A 20,720-nucleotide genomic window follows, 5' to 3' on the forward strand; every position below is an offset into this window, starting at 1 on the left:
TAACTCATCATAATAAGAGTATTAAATAACTAAAAATATTTATTTGATGTATAAATGATAGTTCATGAAGATTATTTTTCAAGCAAAATTACCACCCACAGTAACATTTGTAGTTATTTGGTATTAAAGTTTTGTTAAGGATACATGTTGAATTCATTTAAAATACCTTTAACTTTTAATAAAGTACAAGTTTAATTTAATTATTAAATTTAAATTAACTTTGCTAATTGTAATGCTATCTGTATTTTGCCCCCAGCTCCATCTTGACCACTGACTCCATTTTGTGCTTAGCTTAGCTTCAAACACTGTCATATTGGTGGTGCAGGTATTTTTCCACGCACAACTCGTGCAACATGTTTTTCGCTCCTCTCCATTTTTTCTCACCAAGGCAGGGCAATAACATGGAGGAGTGAGGGAGAAATAAAGGATGTACCAGAGAATGTTTATGGTACCGCAGGGAACAGTTCGGTCTTGGGAGCGTACCTAAGAAGTGGCTAATCTCTAAATGTGCTCTTTCAACCCAGACCTGGTACAGCCAGCGTTTGAACAACAACTTACTGTATGGGAGGGGATAGTTTCTAGAATTCTCCTCTCCAGCTTGTTTAAGGTATTTAAAAGGGAAGCTTGACCACCGGGGTTAGACAGATCTCTTTCCGGGGAGGGTGACATATTTGCCCTGACTCCCATTGTTGGTAGTTCTCGCTTTTCGCGGTCGTTTGGGTTCAAGGCTTGCAGCTGGCAAAGAGATAATGTCTATGTCACTCCCCATGGTGATGCATTTTTTTATTCTTATTTTAATCTTTGCGTTGTACATGAATATATAATCACTATAAATAGATATATTATTCAGAGTTAAAGTAGTGTATTTTCTTTGTTTGTTTCTATGATAATTATTATTCTACTGCTGTGATTATTTTCAGAAGTGTACTTGTGTTGCTGCATTTGACCTAAACGCTTTTCCTGTATAAACCTTGAGAAGTGCCTTAATAAATTTGTTACTCAGACTAAGAGTGCTGCATTGTTAGCATTCCTTTCATTTGGTCTTCTCCCAGTCTGAGGTATAGCAAAACACTAATACATTTTAAAATATTGCCTAAATATTTAGAATGTTGAGATACTAAATAACATAGATATACATATATATATATATATATATATATATATATATATATGCAAAATAATTTTACTTTGTAGCAGATTTCTCTCTAAAACTCTGGGTCAATTATTGTGTATGTGGCAGTGCCTGTGATTGCCCACATACGTTAAGAACTTCAGAAGTGTTGTTTGTGAATAGCAATGGACTTATTCTTTTTCAGGTGAGTATTTGTATTTGCATGTCCCTTTTCCTAAACCCCTGCTTATTGTTCCTGCCTAAACCTCTCCCAGTTAGTAACTGTGAGTATTTTCTATTATCTGTACATTTCCCCCAGTCCCTCCCAAATGTATTACTAAAATGTAGACTTATGTGGCAGAGATTGCTGCACAAAAAAGATGAGTAGCGTCGGTCTCTGCATATAGGTTTATGGATTGCATATTGTATTACATGAGCAGTACTACTGTAGTACTACTAAATGTATTACAAAAAAACGGGGAGAGGATGTGGTATTACTACCAGAGCTTCTGACTTTGGAGCTGGGGAACCAGGTTCACGTCTCTGTATCAGCTCAACATCCTGTGGTTCTGGCAGAGGTCAAAATGGGCGGGATCAGAGAGGCATGAAGTGCCCATATGTTTTTAATTTATGAAACACCATTCCCCTACTGTTCGTAAAAAGACAACCAACATGTGCTGGTTAATTCCAATATGTTAAATGCTTCAGCTGAAATGTCATTCAGTGAGTCTCCATGCTGTGAAACTGAAGCCAGGCAGGCAACTAAACAAGCCTTCCAGCCAGGGTGCCTGCTTGCCTGAAAGAAATAAAAATGTGCACAAGGAGTTAATCTGCAGAAGTAAAGGGTGATCGGCAACTGTAAAGGATGCTTGGGAGCCTGATCGAATCACTCAAAGCTTTGTGATGACGAAGACTTAGGGCCTCATTATGAGTGTGGCAGTCCGAAGACCGTCACACTTGCGTTGACGGTCAGACTGCCACACTCCAGGTGGTCCGACCGCCCAATTACAGCATTGGTGGGTGGATTCGCCTTAAGACTGCCGTCCCCGCAGGGATCATAAATCCTGATAGGGCAATGGTGGTTCGGCTTGTAACCAGCCATGGCGGCACTGAACTCAGTGCTGCCTGGCTGATTACAACCCCACTTTCCGCCAGCCTTTTCATGGTGGGGACCCTGCCATGAAAAAAGGCTGGCGAAAAGCCAGTGCTAAGGGTTGCAGGGGGGGGGGGGCTGCACTCCCCATGGCATGGGCAATGCAGGGCCCCCCTACTCAGCACCATCGGAATTCGCAGTCTGCACTGTAGACAGTGCGCATGCCGAGGGTGCTAAAGTGCTGCGATATTGGCCTCGACTCCCTTAAGGGAGCAGAGACCAATATCGTAGCAGTGTTCCCACCAGTCAGCCTGGCAGGAACGTGTATTACAATGTTCCCGTCGGTCAGCCCGGCAGGAATATTGTAATACGCTCGGGGGCGTCACCGCCGTGGCAACCTCCATGTGAGTCTGCTGTCCTGTGTTGGGACCACCAAACTCATAAGGAGCCCCTTATTCTTTTTGAGTGGTAGTGCAAATACTTAACAATTGAGATGTGAAGGGCTTTTAATTGTAATTCTATTTAGATAGCGCTTACTACCCCTAACCAGGGGTTGAAGGAACAGTAACGTAAAAAGAAAAAGTTGCATTATGTAATCTGGGTATTACTGAAATCTAAGCTTTTGAAGCACCATTTTATCTTAAACCTTTTTGCACATTTTGTAACAGTCTAACTGTGTAAAATACAAGCTTAAAATGACTTACATATTCACAGTGCTTTCTGTCACAGGATGTGTCCCTCGTAGCACTAAACATGCACATCACTATTTTCCAAGATTTAATTTTGTGGCTTTCTGTTTATACACAGACCTCTGCAGTGCCTTTACTAAGTGAGGGTTCATAATGTGCATTTCCCACTGAGTAACAACTTTTTTATTTATTTTTCATTCAAGCTGCACGTTATTTTATATGTAGGTACCTGACATTGAAAGACCAAGAAAGTAAAGATAATTTTGTTTTTTAGTCACACCTTTAACCCCGCACCGATAGTCACTGACCGCGCCTCCACTGCATGCAGCATCACAGTCCCATGCGTTTCTTAACGCTCTTCGATTGTTGGATTCTGGGCAAACCATTGTATATCACCTTTGAGAATAAAATGAATGTGACCTTGTGTAGAGTAATTGGTGCGCATGTAACCACACCAATGCCTTCGGATCGAGTTTGCGCTTATAAAAACTGTAGAAAAAACGTTTGTACTGCAATATTGCATTAAGGTCATTAAGGATGGTCATTGGCTTCATCTGTGCCATGTGTTCACCTCCCCTGTCTCTACTTTGGTACACTTTAAAGGAGTACCAGTTGGGAACACGCATCTTATCCGCGAGAGATCTAGAACACAACAGAAGTAGTTGCATCCGTGCGGATGAGGCTCCATTGTTCCGCGTCTCCGTTACCTGGCTTCATTGCCCCAGGCTCTACCGTGCCACCGCCCCCGACTTCTCAAGGCTGGTGGCTTCCCTGTCTGTAGGAGGGAGGGGTGGAAGACTGGAGGGTGGGAAGGCGCGTGGGAGGCAGCACGACGAGGGTGGTGGTAGAGTAGAAAAGTGTTAGCGAGGGAGGGGCCCTGCAGAAGCCCAGCAGCTCTGACACTGCGGCCTCTCCCCACCTCGCGGGACAGCAGGGGAAAGTCTGGTCAGCAGCGCAGACAGTCTGCAGCAGTGGGAGGAGGAAGAGCGGGAGGAAGGCTCCACATTTAGGGGTCACGGACAATCTGCAGCGAGGGAGGCGGGTGTGCCGATCGAGGAGAGGAGCTGCAGCGAGGGAGGGGGGGGGGGGGAAGAGCGGCAGCAGGGCGTCAGAGGTACCAGCCACATCCCCGTCCCTCCTGCCATGCACGCTGCTGCCGCCTGAGCTGAGGAGCCCGAGGACCGGCGGCCACAACAAACCCACGAGCCATGTCTGCCAAGGAGGGGCTGCCCGACAGCCATGTGGAAGGTAAGGGCGAGGCGACCGCAGTCTCCCCCGAAGCGAAGGTGGGCTGAGGGTGCGTAGGAGACTCTGGGTCCCGCCAGCGCAGCCTTCCTTATTGGGGTGGCGAGTGGGGGGTCTGCGGCAGCATGCCCCTGGGCTGTGAGATGAGGAGGTGATGCAGCAAACTGCTTGGAGGGACGGGTCAGGGATACGGGGGTTATGGGAGAGGTGTTTGAAGCTGCAGCAGCCTCCCCTCAAGGGGGAGGGAGGGTGCCGCAGAGCCCCGTCCCGAAGGAGAAGACGTGCTGCAGCAGAGGATGGGATGCTGCTAAACTCCGTTTCCTGCTCAGCATCTTCCATTTTGGGAGCTGCCGTCGCTTTCCGCCACCACAGGGATACCCCGAAGGGTGAAATGTCCGGACTTTGAGATCTACTGTAAAATTTGTAATTTTGTATGCATTTTCCTCCCTGCCCCTTTTAAAATCCTCCCTAGTTTGGCACGTTTCTACTAGGAGTTGGGACGAGAGCCCGTCCATTTTCTTGACCAAAAGTATCCCTATTTTCGTTTCGACATCCTATATTTAGATGTCCTCTGCCTGCAGAAGTGATTGACCTCCGGCTCCTTCGTCACTGACCCTTGACCCTACAGGTCCAGATGCGCCACCCAGCGGGGCTCGGTGTCTCCACCCAGCGCCAGCGCGCGTGACACCTCCCTTTTGGACCATGCGTCTCCACCCTGTAGGAGCTGGCTGATGACTTCACCCTGCTCTGCGTGGCAAGGTGCCTCCTGCACCACAATCCACAGTGCTATCTTGGCATGACTGAAATAGAAGCAGTGATAGGTATTGCGAAGGTGGTCTAGATTAGTATTTTAGTACATACGAGGTAGGGTAGATATAGTAGTGTCGTACACTGTCCTGTTTCATCAGGTCATAGTTTTTAAATCCTCCAGAGTTACGTATTCCTGTATATCTCGGAGTTCTTGAGCGTCTTTTGATGTCACATGCACCCAGACTTGCTGCCATTTGCCCTCTCACAGTTTTTACAAGTGCAGTGAATAAGGAAGATACTTATTTGCCGAAAAGCTCGGAGATGTATCAAATGGAGTATCCGGTATTAAGACTCGGATCGCTAAAATGAGCAGCGATTTAAGTGATTGACGTTGATGCAGCGCGGTAGTTGCACGGGCTGTGTGCATTAGAAGTTGTGCAGCGCTCCTTCCCGCCCATTTGGCCTGGTATCTGTTGGTGGTCTCCGTCTCTCCTCAAGGGCCCGCAGTGTGGCCTGTCAAAGAACCGACATGATCCAGGTGGAACAACAGTGCAGGAATGTCCTCTCCCCTCCCAGTGTCCTTCTCACATTACCTGTAGGCCTCTCTCCTTTCAAGAGCTTAGCCAGCCCTTCGGTCATCGGTCCTTCGCCCCCTACTCCTCCTGTTTAGCCTCCCCTCCTCTCAACCAACCGCCCGCACCGTTTCACTGCTCACACGACCTCCTTTTCTTCTACGCTCTCTAAGCCTTACTCATTCAGCCTTTACCCACCGCTCCAAACCTCCCCACACATCAATCACTGCCACTGCAGGCCTATCTCTTCAAAGTCAGATTGCTTGCACCCCTCTTCATATAAAGCCTACATCCCGTTCCTCCACAACTTCTCCTTTCACACCCTCTTCATTACCAGCTTGTCCCTCAATCCCAGACGGTCCTCCAATTAATATATTCTTACTATCAACTACCCTCCCTTTTAAACAGGCCCTTTAATTCCCTCATTGCTAGCTTTTCCTAAACACTGTCCACTTCTCTCCTCGCTACCACCCACACACAGAAGTGGTCTCTAAATGCTAAACCTCTTCCTCACATACATCTTGCTTCATCACTGGTAACACCATATCACATGCTGCAATACAGTGCCACGCTGTATCCCTTCCAACCAGACTGCCTCTCAAAAAACATTAAAGCTCCCAGTGGCACCATACCAGACACCATAATACAGGCCACACTATCTCACCATCCAAAAACATAAACTAATGACTCACACTGTACCACAGCCTTTGAAAAGCATACTGCACCAAATCCCGCCATGCTACTTCGCCCTTCCAAAATCACATCATATTTCATCACGCAGTCCAAGAAACCTATGATACCACAACACGCACTACAACAACATCACTTTAACCACACTGTGCTTCACCATGTATCTTGACACTGTGCCTTTTCAAACATCACACAAGAATTGCACCATAAAACACCATGCCAGGCCCTTCAAAAATACACCTTACAGTCCAGCGCATTATCCTACCATTCTATAGAATCTTACATCAGGTCACACCAATGCACAACAAATTATACCGCACGCCGTACTATGCAACATAACACAATATACCATACAAAATCATGCTAGATGACAGGATACAGCACAGCTTCGAGAGCACACCACACTATACAATACTGCATAACATCATGTTCTGTTATATTGATTTGTAGAGTGCACAAATCACACTAGAGGGTATCCAGGCGCTTGGGCGTGTGTGTAGTTTTGTGGTCCCAAAGGTGCCTATAGAAAGAGCAAAGTCTTCAGCTTCTTGCTGAACTCAAGAAGTGAGGAGGAGGCTCTGATGTGTAGAGAGAGGTCGTTCCATGTCTTGGGTGCGATGTAAGAGAATGAGCGACCTTAAGTTTTGATTAATTGGGATGCGGGGAATGTGCGCCAGTGGAGTGAGGCAGAGTGTAGGTGTCTTGTGGGTTGGTGAAAGTGTATGAGGCTGTTCAGGGATTCTGGTCCTGTGTTGTGTAGGGCTTCGTATGTGAGCGAGAGAGATTTGAATTGGCTGCACTTGTGAATGGGGAGCAAGTGAAGCTTCCCGATTTGCAGTGTGATGCAGGTGCGGCTTGGGAGGACAAGTATGAGTCTTACAGTGGTTTTCTGAGTGGTCTGGAGTCTGTGTAGGAGATGTTTGGGGATTCTGGCGTAAAAAGTGTTGCTGTAGTCCAGCCTGCTGGTGATGAGTGCTTGTGTAACAGTCTGTCTGGTATTCTTAGGCAACCATTTGAACGTTTTTCACAGTATGTATAGGCTGTGGAAGCAGAAGGTGCACACTGCATTGAACTGAGCAGTCATGTTGAGCTTGTCTTCCAAGATGATCCCTAGATTTCTTGCGTAGTCTGTAGGTGTGGGTGTTGGTCCTAAGTCCGACAGCCATCAGGAGGAGTCCCACGGGTAGAGCTTGTTGCCAAAGACCAGTACTTCTGTCTTGTTAGTGCTGAGCTTTAGGCAGTTGATTCACATCCAGTCTGCTACCATGGCCATGCAGTTGTTGAAGTTCGTTTTGGCGGTGGTTATTTTGTCTGTCAGGTAGAGGTTGAGTTGGGTATCATTGGTATAGGAGATTATGGTAATGTCTTGTGATCTGATGATGTTGGTGAGCCATGTTATGTAATGTGGAAAAGGGTGGGACTCCACATATAAATTTCTCAGTCTCAGATTTGAAGGGTGGCAGCCTGACCCTTTGGGTTCTTCCTGTGAGGAAGGAACAGATCCATCTGAGAGTGGATCCTTGTACGCCAATCTTGTGTAGCCTTCTCATGAGGGTGTCATGGGAGACAATGTCGAAGGCAACAGAGAAGTTGAGCAGGATGAGGGCTGTGGTTCTTTCTGAATCTTGATTGAGTGTTGCCTAGCAGATGGTGAAGTTCAAGGTGGGTTGCGAGTTGCTTGTTGATGACCTTGTCAATCACTTTGTCTGGATAGGGGGGCAAGGAGATGGGTCGGAAGTTGCTGAGTTGATTTCGGTCAGCTGTGGGTTTCTTGAGGAGGACGTTGATTTCTGCCACACAATATAATACAGTGAAGCACAGTACCATATCATGATCTAATCTCTTAATATAGTTCCACATCTTTGAATAAGATCAGCTCACAACGTAAACTATAAACAACATTTCACAAAAAGTACACCACCATTTAACACCACACCGTATAATACAACACATTATTCCTCACAACATCTCATAATGCCATGATCACTGCACCAAACCAAATCATAACACACTACCGCACATCACATAAGCCAACACCACACTATACAATCTCCATTTCACACCAGAGAGCACCACTGAACCCCAGAGGTGCATTACACAACATATTATCACCACATGACATCTTACTTCACTAAGGAAAAACATGCATAGCCACGTGGTAGCAACATACAACAGGCATTTATACATCGTAACACACTACATCACGTCACCCTATACCTAACCATACTATTAAAACCCTTCAAACAATCACAACATCACTTTTAGTATATGATACCAGCAAAGCCAGGGAAATATGAGGGCCAGGGAATATCAAGGAGTCCTTTGGCCAAAGCCCTGCGGGCAGCCAACCCAACCCTGTGCATGGCCTTTGGCCGTGCACGGCATAGAGTTGGCTGCTGGGCCTGTCCTGTGGCCAGGCCCAGGGGCCATCCTTCCCCCCCCGGGCAGCTAACCCCACACTAGGTATGACCTCCACCATGTGTGGTGTAGAATCGGCCATAAGGCCTGGCCTGCCACAAGGCATTATGCTCACCCCGCATTGGCATCCAAACCGTTCGGCCTTCAGCCATGTGCAGCGTGGAGCTGGCTGCAGGGCCTAGTCTGCAGCCAGACTCTGTGTCCAACCAATTGGCACAGGCCCCCTCCCCAAACTACTCACTCTGGAAACCCCACCCATCCCCCCTGACCGTTTTTATTTTTTTTTATTTTTTTTTTAAAGGGAAGGGGGCATGCGGCCCCCTCACCAAGCCACTTAATCAAGGGGAAAGAGGGGTGCACAGCATGGAGCCCCCTCCCCGAGCTTTAATAGGCCTGAGGGATCGCATCTTGCGGGGCTGAAATACTTTCAAAAGGGAAGGGAGGCCACACAACCTCCTCCCCAAGATGCAGTAGACCCCGGGGACTTTATCCTTTGGGACCACAGTTAACATAGTGGATGAGGCATGTGGCCGCACTCCCTGAGCCTTAGCAGGTCTTAGAGACACCATCCCCTCTGTCTGCAATTAACTTATAGGGGAGGGCAGCATGCAACCCAAGCCTATTGTGGCCTTGGGGACCCCATCCTTTGAGGCCTATCTTTCTTTTAGGTGGGTGCCCTTGTGCCCACCTGGGAACCCATTAAACAACAAGTCAGTGCTGCAGGTGGAGCCCCAAGGCCCCCCACATGCTGCGGGAGCTGGCATTGCAGTTATTGTTTGGTTGCTCCCGCTGGGTGGGAGCATTGTGTGTCAATCTGCTCCCATCCGGGGGGAGCATTTATAAACCTCCAGCCAGGTAGCAGGCAGGAAAGACATGTTTGCTCCCACCTGGCAGAAGATTTTAAAATGCTCCTGCCAGGTGAGAGCAAACATATGTTCAAAACTATTGTTTCCCTGGTGGTGGGGTGCCCTGGGACACAGTTATTAAGTCAGCCCCTGAGACCTGGGGTCCTCTGGGTGTATTAAGGCTCTGGGAGTGTAGGCAGCATGTCCCCCCCCTGTTTTATGCATTTTAGCCCCACAGGATGGGGTCCCCAGGGACACTTAGAGGCTAGGTTGGGAGTTTCATGTGCCCCCTCCCCTTAATGTAGTGAGCCTTGTGTGATGCGGTCCAAGAAGCCCAATTGGCTCGGGAAGGGTGGTCCCCCTCTCTCCCCTAATTAAGGTCTCTCCGCCGGGGAATGTAGTCCCTGGGGCCTTTAGAGGTGCAGAGAGGGGGGCTATTGCGCAGTCTCCCTATCCTTTTTTTTTTTTTATTTGGCCCCAGTGGATGGGTCCTCTGGACACAAAGCTAGTGAAGGGGACTGCTAGTCCTATAATGGCTGCGTGCAACATATTTCTGCATGTTGCAGGCAGCCAATGGGAGCACAAAATTCTGATTGAGCATGTCTACTGTAGGAGCAAATTGGCTATTGGCTTGTGAGGAAAAAATCCTGCTGTGCCAATCAGAATGCTCAATTTTTAAAAATTGGGTTTCAGGGACTATCACCAGAGTCCCTCGAATCCAACCTTCCAGATATAATATATAAATATGTTTTTTCCTGGACATCTCAAAAACTAGTGAACAAATTTACACCAAATTGCAAAAGGCACACTTTCTGGACCAAGATCTAGCTTCCTGGCAATTTTGGAGTAAATCCCTTCAGCAGTTTTTGTGATATCGCTGTCCCCCCCAAAAAAAATTTAATTTTTTTTTAAAAAAAAACCTAAGGAAAATGCATGGGGATTTTGCGTTTTGGGACCCCCGCCTTTTTCTTGGACCCTGCTTGACAGATCACTCTGAAAAATTCCATTCACAAACTAGGTTAAAAAAAAGGACAATCTTGCTGGAAGTTTTCATGGAGACTCATCAAACGGCAACAAAATTATTAGCAAAACAAAATAGGCATTTTCTATGGAAATGCTGACCTAACTATATCTAATGATGACCACTACTAAAAGTAAGTTAAATGTTTTAAGCAGACTGATTTAAACAATACTGTAGTTTGTAGAAGGTGAATGGTCTTCGGAGTGTTTCAATCACTCCTATTCTCCTCTTTACACCATTCTCTTCTGCAGTCTCTTTGGTAGACATTTACACTCTCTTTCTCCTTGTTTCTGTTTAATGCAGTCAATGTGCATTTCTCATACCTCATCTCTTTCCTCCTCAGCACCCTCTTTTCACTCTCTCCTGCACATACTCCTTTGCATCTCTTTCACTTCACTAATCCCGCTCACATAATGCACTCACTACCTGAATACACTGCCTTTCCATTACCTTTAGTCCTGTTGATATTTTGACAGTTACCTCATTCACACACTTTCAACTTTGATCACAATTTCAACTAAGACACCTGACCATTGCTCTGTACACTCTGCTGAGAGGTCAATGGCTGGTTAAGCATGAATTTATGAGCCCCTTTAAGACCCACCGACAGACACTGTGAGAAATTCTCACTGTCTTCAGCCTGAACTCCACAGCCCTCATTGCACAGCCACACCCTGAATTCACACAGCTACAGAGAGACAAATCTTTCCAAGCTATGCACTATACATGAGTAATATGTTGCGTGAAAAGACTACCAAAGCTCACCATCCTGGAAAAAGCAAATACTCTTAGGGATCGCAACAGTAGGCAAAATGTGAATTGTAAACAATAACAACATAGCTCATCCCAGGCTGAGAGGTCAGGGTCTGTTTCTTCTGGCTACGGCTGGCGTTGGGTCAAAAGGGGGGGGGTCCAGGACATTTACACATGCGACACCAGCCCACCCAAGCACCCATTTCCCTCATGCCATTGATGGGGGCCAAGAGCAAAACAGGGGATAAAGACCAGAAGCAACATATAGGTCTGGCATGACTCTGGGATCAAATATGCAAAAGAGAGAAATGTGGAGCTGGTGGGGAGAAAGAACATGGGTGAAAAGGCAACAGAGGGAGCCTGGGGAAGAAACATGGGTGAGAGAGAAAAACACAGCGTATGATAGAGAGGGAGGGAAGCACACGAGAAAGACCGTGGGAAAACACATGCACTTGTAAACTGTTTAAACAAAAAAAGTAGCATCTGAGAAAGAAATAAGTGGAAGGACAGAGTAATGCATCCATGCCCCTTGGGAGGCACAAACACAATAAAAGGAAGGAAAACCCAGACATCTAATTGATAAGAAGTAAGCAAATGAGAGTGACAATGGGGCCAACCAATGGTAAGAGCAATGGGTGGGCGCTGAGCCCGCTGAGATAACATGTATTGCAATAGACAACTCATATGCTCTGTCAGAGATGCTATCTAAAAATTACATCTTTGAAAAGGAGGAGCAAAGGAGCCTTGGTGACCGGGTGATATTGAGACAGACACATCTAGAGAAAGGTCTACAGTTGGACAGAGAACGTTGGGGACAGGAAATCTTTGAAACTGTGAGTCTTGGGCATTGGGCAGGACAGGGAGGCAAAAAGACAAGGGGACACTTGGAGATGCCGGTACATAGGGACAGCAGGATGGAACAATTTCAGACATGGAAATAAAGAAAAGGGATTCAAGCACAGTAGAGAGGTTGAGGCGATGTGGGCAGGCTATACTGATGGATGAGTAGATAGGATGACACAGGCAGTAGCAGGAAAGACTAGGAAACCTGGAACATATGAAGAATCAGGCACTAACAAGACAGAGAAACCAGATGACTGAGTGGCATTGGTACAAACTGGAAAGAAAACAAGCGAGCTTGGGGACAGTGCAAGACCAACACTAACATAATGTCTCCAGGCAAGAAAGCAATGAGTCACAATGGCTGCTAAACAAAGAGTGTGACACACCACACAGGTCATGTGAAGTGTCAAGAATCATCAGCTGTATCAAGACCCCCAGGATCTTCCACAAAGACACATAACACTGCTTTTATTGACACGTTAGGTGAAAGGCAGCAGAGGAACCCACAGCATAATGAATCCTGCCATGTTTCCCAGGACCTTGCTATTAGCTTCTGCAGCTTAGGTTGTTTCTTTGAATTCCTCGACTTGTAGTCCTGTTTGTCCCATTATAAAACCAGGATTACAAGTCACAGATTGAAAAGCATACCGTGGTCTGGGGCAACTAGTCATGCCATGTGTGACTCTGGGAAACCTGGCAGTTAAGCACAGCTCTCACAGAGGTTACGTGGAGCAGCACAACAATCCCCCCCTCCACACCCCCAGTTCACCAGGACACCACTGAAGTAAAAACCGCGACCCTACAAACCACCTTATCACCTATACATGCTTCTTGGAAAACGTAAACGTTGGATATCCCCACAGCAGCCTTCTTGCAAATCTAGGAACCCAACAGCACTAATAAGTCAAGAGATTGGCAAAGGCTGCACTACACACGTTAGCAACATCAGTCAAAATTCTCAGGCCATGTGCGAGTAGATTATTCTGTCAAGTCTTCTGTTAGCACTTCTGGGACTTGAAGTCCTGCTTTTTTATTGTATAACTAGGGCTATAAGTCCCTGAATGCAAACATACAACCTGGAGTGGGTGAAGTAGCCGTGCATTCTGAGGACATGTGTAACCTGAGAGCTCTGAACACCTCACCTCTTAATAGTAACAGCATACTAAATCATAGGTATACATGCACATATCTCCCCGTCTAGGTCACACCTACCTGCATACATGCTGTTACCAGATGAATAGCTGCATACCAGCAATGACACAATGCTTCAGCACCAAGCTTTTCCTTTACAAATCATCGTTTTCAGGCGTTTTAGTTCAACTGGATTTACGTAAGTGAACCAGGCCTACAGCACCCAGAATGCATTAGGTTGTTAAAAGAAAAATCTGAACTGGAGGATTGTTTCCATAGTGATGGAGTCATCTGATAACCATATGCATACAGTATTATCTCCCTTTACTGCTAATAATCCACCTCACACAGTACTCCTATCACAGCTGTAAGACTCTCATGCCCACTGCCAACAATCTAGGAATAGAAACTTCCTCCCACTCCTTGCTGTCATTTTCCCCTATACTGCTGCTTTATTTTTCACCCACCCCCTACTATTGTAAACACTTCACACGCACAACCAATACAAAGAAACATTCTGCTCCCTAGTGTACTTGTTTTAACCAAAGTTTTCTTCGACATCATGTGTCTGTCAGACAGGTGTTGTTAAAGTAACTCTTTAGTGACATTACCTTACTACACTAATTCAAGTCTTGGACTGCAGCGTTGTCTGGCCTGGTGCCAGGCACGAATGCAAGTACTTACTGTAGCAGCCCATTCGGTTGTTTAAGGCGGGACTTGAAGCGGCCTGAAGAAAAGTGTGAGACTCTCAAAAAGGGGTGTGGCCCAAGAACCATCAGAGAGGCATAGCCTGTGGGATTATGGGCCTAGTTTAAAACGTGTAGAGTAAAATCTAGGCCCCCCCCCTAGCCTGCCAAAGTATCACAATTAAAGTTGCATACCTCCTTATGACCCTCTTAAAGGCACTGTGAGAAACTCGCACCAAAACTCCACAGCTCTCAATCATGGCTAGTTTTAAACCCCCTTTCCAGTGCTTAATTTGTGCTTTTTCTTTCCGGTGCTGAGCACCGGCACTTATTTGTGAGGACCGGGGCTATTCTTATGCCTCAAGCATTTGCTGCGAGCAAAAGACACATATGGGAAAGACGGAAGAAGGAAAAACTAAAAGGCGTCATAAAGGGAGAAAGTAGAAAGTTGCTGGATGAGCTGAAGGGGCAGGGGTGGCCGTAAATGGATTGAGGATTACGCTGCCTCAGTATTCAGTGCTGTCAGATTTAATTACTGCAGCCTCGTGTTTAAGAGAACGGCTTTGAGCACCGGCACCTCTTTATTTACAAATTAAGCACTGCCCCATTCACGTCTGAACTCACGCAGATACCTAGGGGCGAGACTTTTCACAGTACACACTATACAAGAGTAACAGGCTACATTAAAAAAAAACTAGAGAAATACAACAACATGGAGAAAGTACATACTCTTAGGAACTACAAAAGTAAAACATGTGAAATGGAAACATGACCAAAATGGTGGCATGGATTTTAATGCTTTTTACAGCCGTTGCTCAGACGTCGGCGTTTTGCCTGTTTGGTTGATGGCATATATATAGGTACCGGTAGGGACTCGTTTCAACATCAGTTACATAATTGCTGTGGCGGTTGAGACTCGGAGAGACCCCTCCCACTTGAAGCTATGGTTTCAGGTATCGCCTCGCGCCGCACTCACCAAAGCTGTATCGCAGTTTCTTAGCTTTTTTGACAACCAGTCGCAGTCGCTCCTGTGGGGACGCGCGTTTCCCCCAAGTGTTGCTACGAAAGTCAGTGGAAGCGGAAGACACAGCTGACCGAGCCGTCGTTCAGATCTTTCCTGCCCCAATGACCTGCACAAATAAGCGCACAGGAGAGTGGTTCAAGGGTCCACGTTTTAACTGAAAATACCAGTGTCGCGTTTTGAGACTCGATTCACGACGCGGCGATAACGAGGGGGTTCACTGTAGTTCTGCAGTTGGCAGGGCGATCTTCCAAAGCCTGACAGTGCAGGGGGTATGGAAAGTGTGGTATCATGCATGGCTTTGGTCCTTTCAGGCCGTACTTCTCCCTATCGTGTGACCAGCATGTGTCAAGTACTGACTCACCAATCGATGCATCCTGGGAATTGTGGTCCTCGTTTAAACTGGAAGGAAACACTTGATAACCCTGACCGTTGAAAAGAAAGCCTCAACGTGTATCACCGGGTTCTCCTTTCATGAAGTGATCTGAAGTTGCGCAAACAAATCCTTGCTGTAGTATTAGGGACGCGGCTCGGTATCCTTAAAACGTTACTAGATTTGATAGAAAATGGAAGACACATATGTAGGTGAGGTGCTTTTTCACAGGGCTACGAACCGTACTCCGCAGCCTGACACTTTTCTTAGTAGATCACCCCGGTCCCTCCTCCTCACATGACCCTTTCGCGGACCTGAAGTAAACTGTGAAGGCTCAGGTGGCAGACCTACTTGCTTTCGTATCCCTCTCAACTCACACCCTGCATTTTCCCACCACACTCTTACCCTCCAAAAATACACCCTCCGTAACGCCCAAGCTCCCCACCCCTATAACTCGCCGCGGTCCCCATCATCATTAAAAAAAATCTCGCACCCTTCACAGCGTGTTCCTCTCGCGCACGCCCACCCGTTAAACAGGCGTGGCCTCGCGGGATTTCACTTTGAGGCTGCAGCCCTTCAATTGAACTTGTCGCTGCACGAGAATCGCCAGACTTTGTCTCCCTGACATCTCATCGTGTGGCATCGACCCCTCCCCCTTCTCTAGTGGCACTGGAAGTAGGGGCCCGTTAACTGCTGCGGAACCCTCAGACACCCAAGGAGTTCATTTCGAAAATGCACGTCGGTCTTGCAACATGTATTCATTTGTTTAAAGAAAGACAGACTGTCAAATGTCAGGCGGCTTCTGAGCAGCAGCTGACAATTCTTTCAAAGTAGTAGGAAGGCTAACATGCTAATAGCACGTGCTTTTATCTATTAAAAGTGCAAAACTCAGAATATTGTAGTATTTTCCCATGCCGTTTCTGCCATGTTTTGCCTGAAGAAACGTAATGGTTGGAAAAGGTATGGTATTTGTACACAAATTAGAATTCCAGCTCAAGCACATATTTCAAGGAAATAATGTACACACCACATTTATCCAGCTATTTGTTAACACGTGCTCCAAAATGCACTATTGGACCTTGCAGTGCCGCACACCCCTTTTGTACTAAACGATAGTCCCTGAATAAATGCACTTGTTCTTTAAGTAGAATTCGGATTTTTCACAACTCTGTGCCTGCAGTGAGCTGATGTTGCTGGCCACCTGCTCCAAGCTCAATGCTGTTCTATCACCAGAGGCCATCCCCTATATCTATATGTTCTGCCTCACAGTCCCTCTACATGCACCGCACTCATTTCCACTCCTCCTGCCTATTCGAGTCTGCCTTTCCCTATCACCTCCTCCCTCTGTAAGCAATAACACCAGGCACTACCAACTGCTAATTCTTTCACCCAGCACTGCTATGTGGATAACAGAACATCCCCAATATGTTTCAGAGTTAAAGCTCCGTTAAGTTCTTGGGAAAACTTAATGAAAGAGATTCCTTTCCTTTCTATTTTCCTGTTTCAGGTCCCTTTTACTATCTCTTCCGATTGTACCAATAGGGGACCTTCCTGAGTCTAAAGCTGGGCCTCACCTCTTGCTGCCCTTGAGTGAGTTGAGGGCTTTTGCCACGTTGAATCTTTCCTTTTCAGGCACGGCTTTCACACATATTGCACTTAGCTTCTGGGATTCAAGTTCAACACTTTGCATGGCCTTAGGGAGAAAATCCAGGGACTCAGACCTCGAGCTCACTGTGCACCCTGGGAATATAGAACTGTCCACGTGATGCCCAGACAGGATCCGAATGGGTATTTTTTAGGCTTCAGAATTCCCCATATGTTGATTTAAAAGCATTTTATGGGCCTTTTGTGGTACTTTACTGCCACTACATAGTCATGCCCTACAGGTTATGGCTTAACTTACCTTATCTAAGCAGAAGCCCTGCTTGCAGGTTCTTGTCCTGGTGCGCTAACTGATGTACTACCCTTCAAATGCATGAGTTAGGAATTTAGTTTTGGAACAGGGTTATTTCATGTGTCTTGAACACAAAGTCTGAAGGGACCTTCTGCGGAGCGTTGAGTGTTATTCCAGATCTTGGACGCTGCTATGAAGAAAAAGTGTTGCAGAGTTCTTTGTTTTTTAATTCTGGAAATATAAGTTCCTTCAACAGAAAGAAGCTGAGGCAGCCATTAATGCTTACTCACTCCTGTCGACAATTTCAGCCTTGCAGTTGTACTCGCTCCAATAAGGTAGTGAGTCCCGGTCACTCAGAAGACTGAGTATTTGAAGGATTTTAATCTGGGAGACACAAAATACCATTGCAGCCGATTTTAATTCCGTGGCCTGAAAGGAACGCAGATGGTGACTGTTCATACATTGACAAATTAACTGCAAGGGCGCTTTGCCCACAGTAGCAGCCCCTGAAAGCTTGTTGTCAGGGTTGCCTGTGCGGGGGAGCAATAGATGGGATATGCCGAGGAGACGCATTCATGTGCTGCTCCCTTCCTGGAAAAAATACATTATATGTATCATAAAATACAGAAGGTGGGCGGAGGTTGGAAGTCTCGGTGCCGCAGAATCCTGGCTACAGGCGCCACAGGGTGCTGTCTGTCTGTGTTATTGCATATGAAGGTATACCTTGCTGACAGTTGTGGTACTATGCCTGCCTGCTGCTTTTTCATGTCTAGTGTGCCCTCCCCGTGTATTTTGGGAGCGTTCATAGAGATGCAAGGGTTCATTCCCTTCACACAATCAGTCGTGCAAGACAACCCACTGAGAAGGCATTCCCCGGTGAGTTCAGTCTGGTCTGGTCCTTCAGTCTCGCACACCGGCCTTTCATACTAGTTTTCTCACTTTAAAGTCGTTATCACAATCTCCCGCTGTTTATCTGATGGCCTTTACTGCTTTTTAGAACTTGTGTTGTTTTGAATGCTTCACACAATAACGGTCAAACACCTTTATGTAGACCAAACAGTGCCATGCCCGATTAAAAATACTTGCACAAACCACACCCCGCATGAAAGCTGCCCAGCATGCCCAGATGAACGCTTTGGGCGTGGCAGGGAGTGCTGTGACTCATGAAAAGAAGCCCCTCTGACTAGCCGCACGCACAGAAGGGCCAGGCAGTGCAGGCACAGCCCTGCTGTCCCACTTGAACACGCAAGGCATGCCTGGGAAGACTCAAGGAGAGGGAGCTGCCATTTTTCTTCCAGCACTTCATATGAATATTTGTAATTGGGAGCACCTTAGCGCACACCTTGGTGATGCACGAATAACAGCATCGTTGACACCCTTATTATGCGATGTTCAACCTCCTAACTGTGAATATCTGTATTTTCTGAGTTTGCGCACCGTTTTCCTATCTTTTGCATGGTGTCAGCGTCTCAAAGCACCCTGAAGGGCCCAAGGGCGTTTGCTTAAACTTTACAAACCACCCAAATAGCTACTTTCCCAGTACTGATTCTGTAGGTGACAGCTGACTATGAGCCTACATTTTGAGTGCACACATTATAAAGTCCTCTAATAAATCGTAGGACAGGTCCCTGGTGAAGGAGCAGTCACAGCACTGGGAGAGACCCACATCTGCAGACAGTGCCCATTTCATGACTGCTTGTCTCTAACCCCAAACATTTGGGATGCAAAGACAAACCTCCCGTTGTAGGTAAGGGGGATCAAAGGCCCATTTAAAATACATTTTCATATATAATACTCACTAACACAGGCTTACGGGCAGCTCAAAATGTAGGCATGGGTGCCAGCAGCTTTTGGAAACAGAGGTTAACACACTTTTTTTTAAGAGCCAGGTTGGAGGGAGATACTGCAGACAGCTCCTGTGCCCCTCTAAGGGTCGCCACCCAGGTTATGGGCTCAGCTTGCCCATGCAAAAGGCTGGCCCTGCTTGTGGCTTCAGAGTACTAGGAGTAAGTAACACCTGTGATTGCTGCCCAGCTCAATAGTGTATAGTTAATTGGCCCTAATGCGATTCAGAGGTATGCCATTTAAAGCAGCCAGATCACTAATGAATCCATTACTTAGTAGTAATCTTCATTACTCCGAATCATGAGATCCCAGTCCCAGTCCTTCTAAATGAGGCATTGCCTTACTGTTTGTGCCCTCCCAAGATTACACTTAGTCCTAGCTTTATTTTTAGCAACTCCCTTAACACCACCCCCATCCCCACAGCACTTCCTTTCCTAACAAGCCAGTTTATTGGTTCCAAGCTAGGGAAAGAGTGTTGAGAATCTGACTGAGAAGAGGAGCTCCTGATTTGTAGTAATGAAAGTTACTGGTAAGTAATTGATTAATTATCTCCATATCATCGCTCTCCGTCTCAGTCCTTATACATGAGGATGTACACAAGCCTCCAAACATTGATGAACTTTCATAAAGTCTTTGTTAGACAATTATCAGACTCCAATCAAGTGCATAAGAAAGCAAACCACAAATATTTCATGGTGGCCTTAAGTATCTCAGTTGCTAAATTCAAGTAGTCATCATCACTCGCATCCAATCTATAATGTGCCACAAAAGTATTAGGGGTGGACCAAGAGGCAGCCCTGCATATTTCCTGAAGAGACACCCCATCAGACTCTGTGGACACTGCTCTAGTAAATATTCCTTGGAGCCCTTTTGGAACAACAAACCAGCAGAAACATAAGCCTGAATTATGGCCTGTTTCACCCACCTGCTCAAAGTTGTAGTAGCAACTTTATTACCTTTATTCGCTGCCCCATGTGCAGTAAACAACACTTGTGAGCGAATCGCCTTGAAATTTGATTTACATCCAGAAAAAAGCTTGTTGAACTGGCTTCACAGATTTCTGCAGTTGGCATTCACCCACCTGTGTTCTTTAAGGCAAGCTGGAGACAAAATACCCGATTTACTTGCAGGTGAATCCATCTAAACTTGTACTCGTTGGGGACTCCTAAGCAGAGCTTAGTGTGTGCTGATGACTGTTGGTGGTGCCCACTGGTGCTCATTTTGGGATCGGGGATTTACTTTTCTTCAATAGCCTTTGGTCCTGAGAAAGAAAGAGAAAAGAAGGCATAAAAGGGGGAAGAAGGAGGTAGAAAAATGGGAAAACTATGACAAAGAGAGAAGGTGGCAATGAAAAAAGACCAGAAGATTGAGATAAAGAGACAGGGAGAAAGAGACATGAGTTGGGATCAAAACAGTTGTCATTGGACAAACCTGGCATTGAGCTGTGTCAGTGGCAGGTTACTAAGAAAAACTTTGGCACCCTTCACTTGTTTTTTACTTTGTATTTTTTTAACAAATTAAATGCCTGTAAGTGATATCGCCACCAAAGATTCCTCCTCCAAGTCAAGCTAGTGACCGCATTCTTATGGCTGCAGTCCTGTCGCTCATGTCTCAGACTTCTCCTCATTACACATTTTTTCCACTCGGAAGAATTTTCCATCTTTCCTTTTCCATCTTCTCAGCCTCCAGCACAGTGCAAGTCATCATGACCCTAGTGCTTTTAAGGATGCATTATGCAAA

At 46.3% G+C, this 20,720-nt stretch overlaps 1 protein-coding gene across 2 annotated transcripts in view; it reads left to right on the forward strand.

The window, feature by feature from the left end:
• The first annotated feature begins 3,774 nt into the window (after positions 1-3,774).
• Positions 3,775-20,720, forward strand: part of HSPA12A (heat shock protein family A (Hsp70) member 12A) — a 365,561-nt gene continuing 348,615 nt past the window's right edge. Inside the window, exon 1 of one of the 2 annotated variants that reach the window (XM_069239265.1) lies at positions 3,775-4,141. In XM_069239265.1, coding sequence (XP_069095366.1) covers positions 4,102-4,141 — 40 coding nt within the window. In that variant the 5' untranslated portion in view covers positions 3,775-4,101. The remainder of the gene's footprint in view (positions 4,142-20,720) is intronic. The other variant, XM_069239266.1, reaches the window with a different exon arrangement.

Source organism: Pleurodeles waltl, chromosome 6 (assembly GCF_031143425.1).
Source record: "Pleurodeles waltl isolate 20211129_DDA chromosome 6, aPleWal1.hap1.20221129, whole genome shotgun sequence".
NCBI classification, from domain to species: Eukaryota; Metazoa; Chordata; class Amphibia; order Caudata; family Salamandridae; genus Pleurodeles; species Pleurodeles waltl.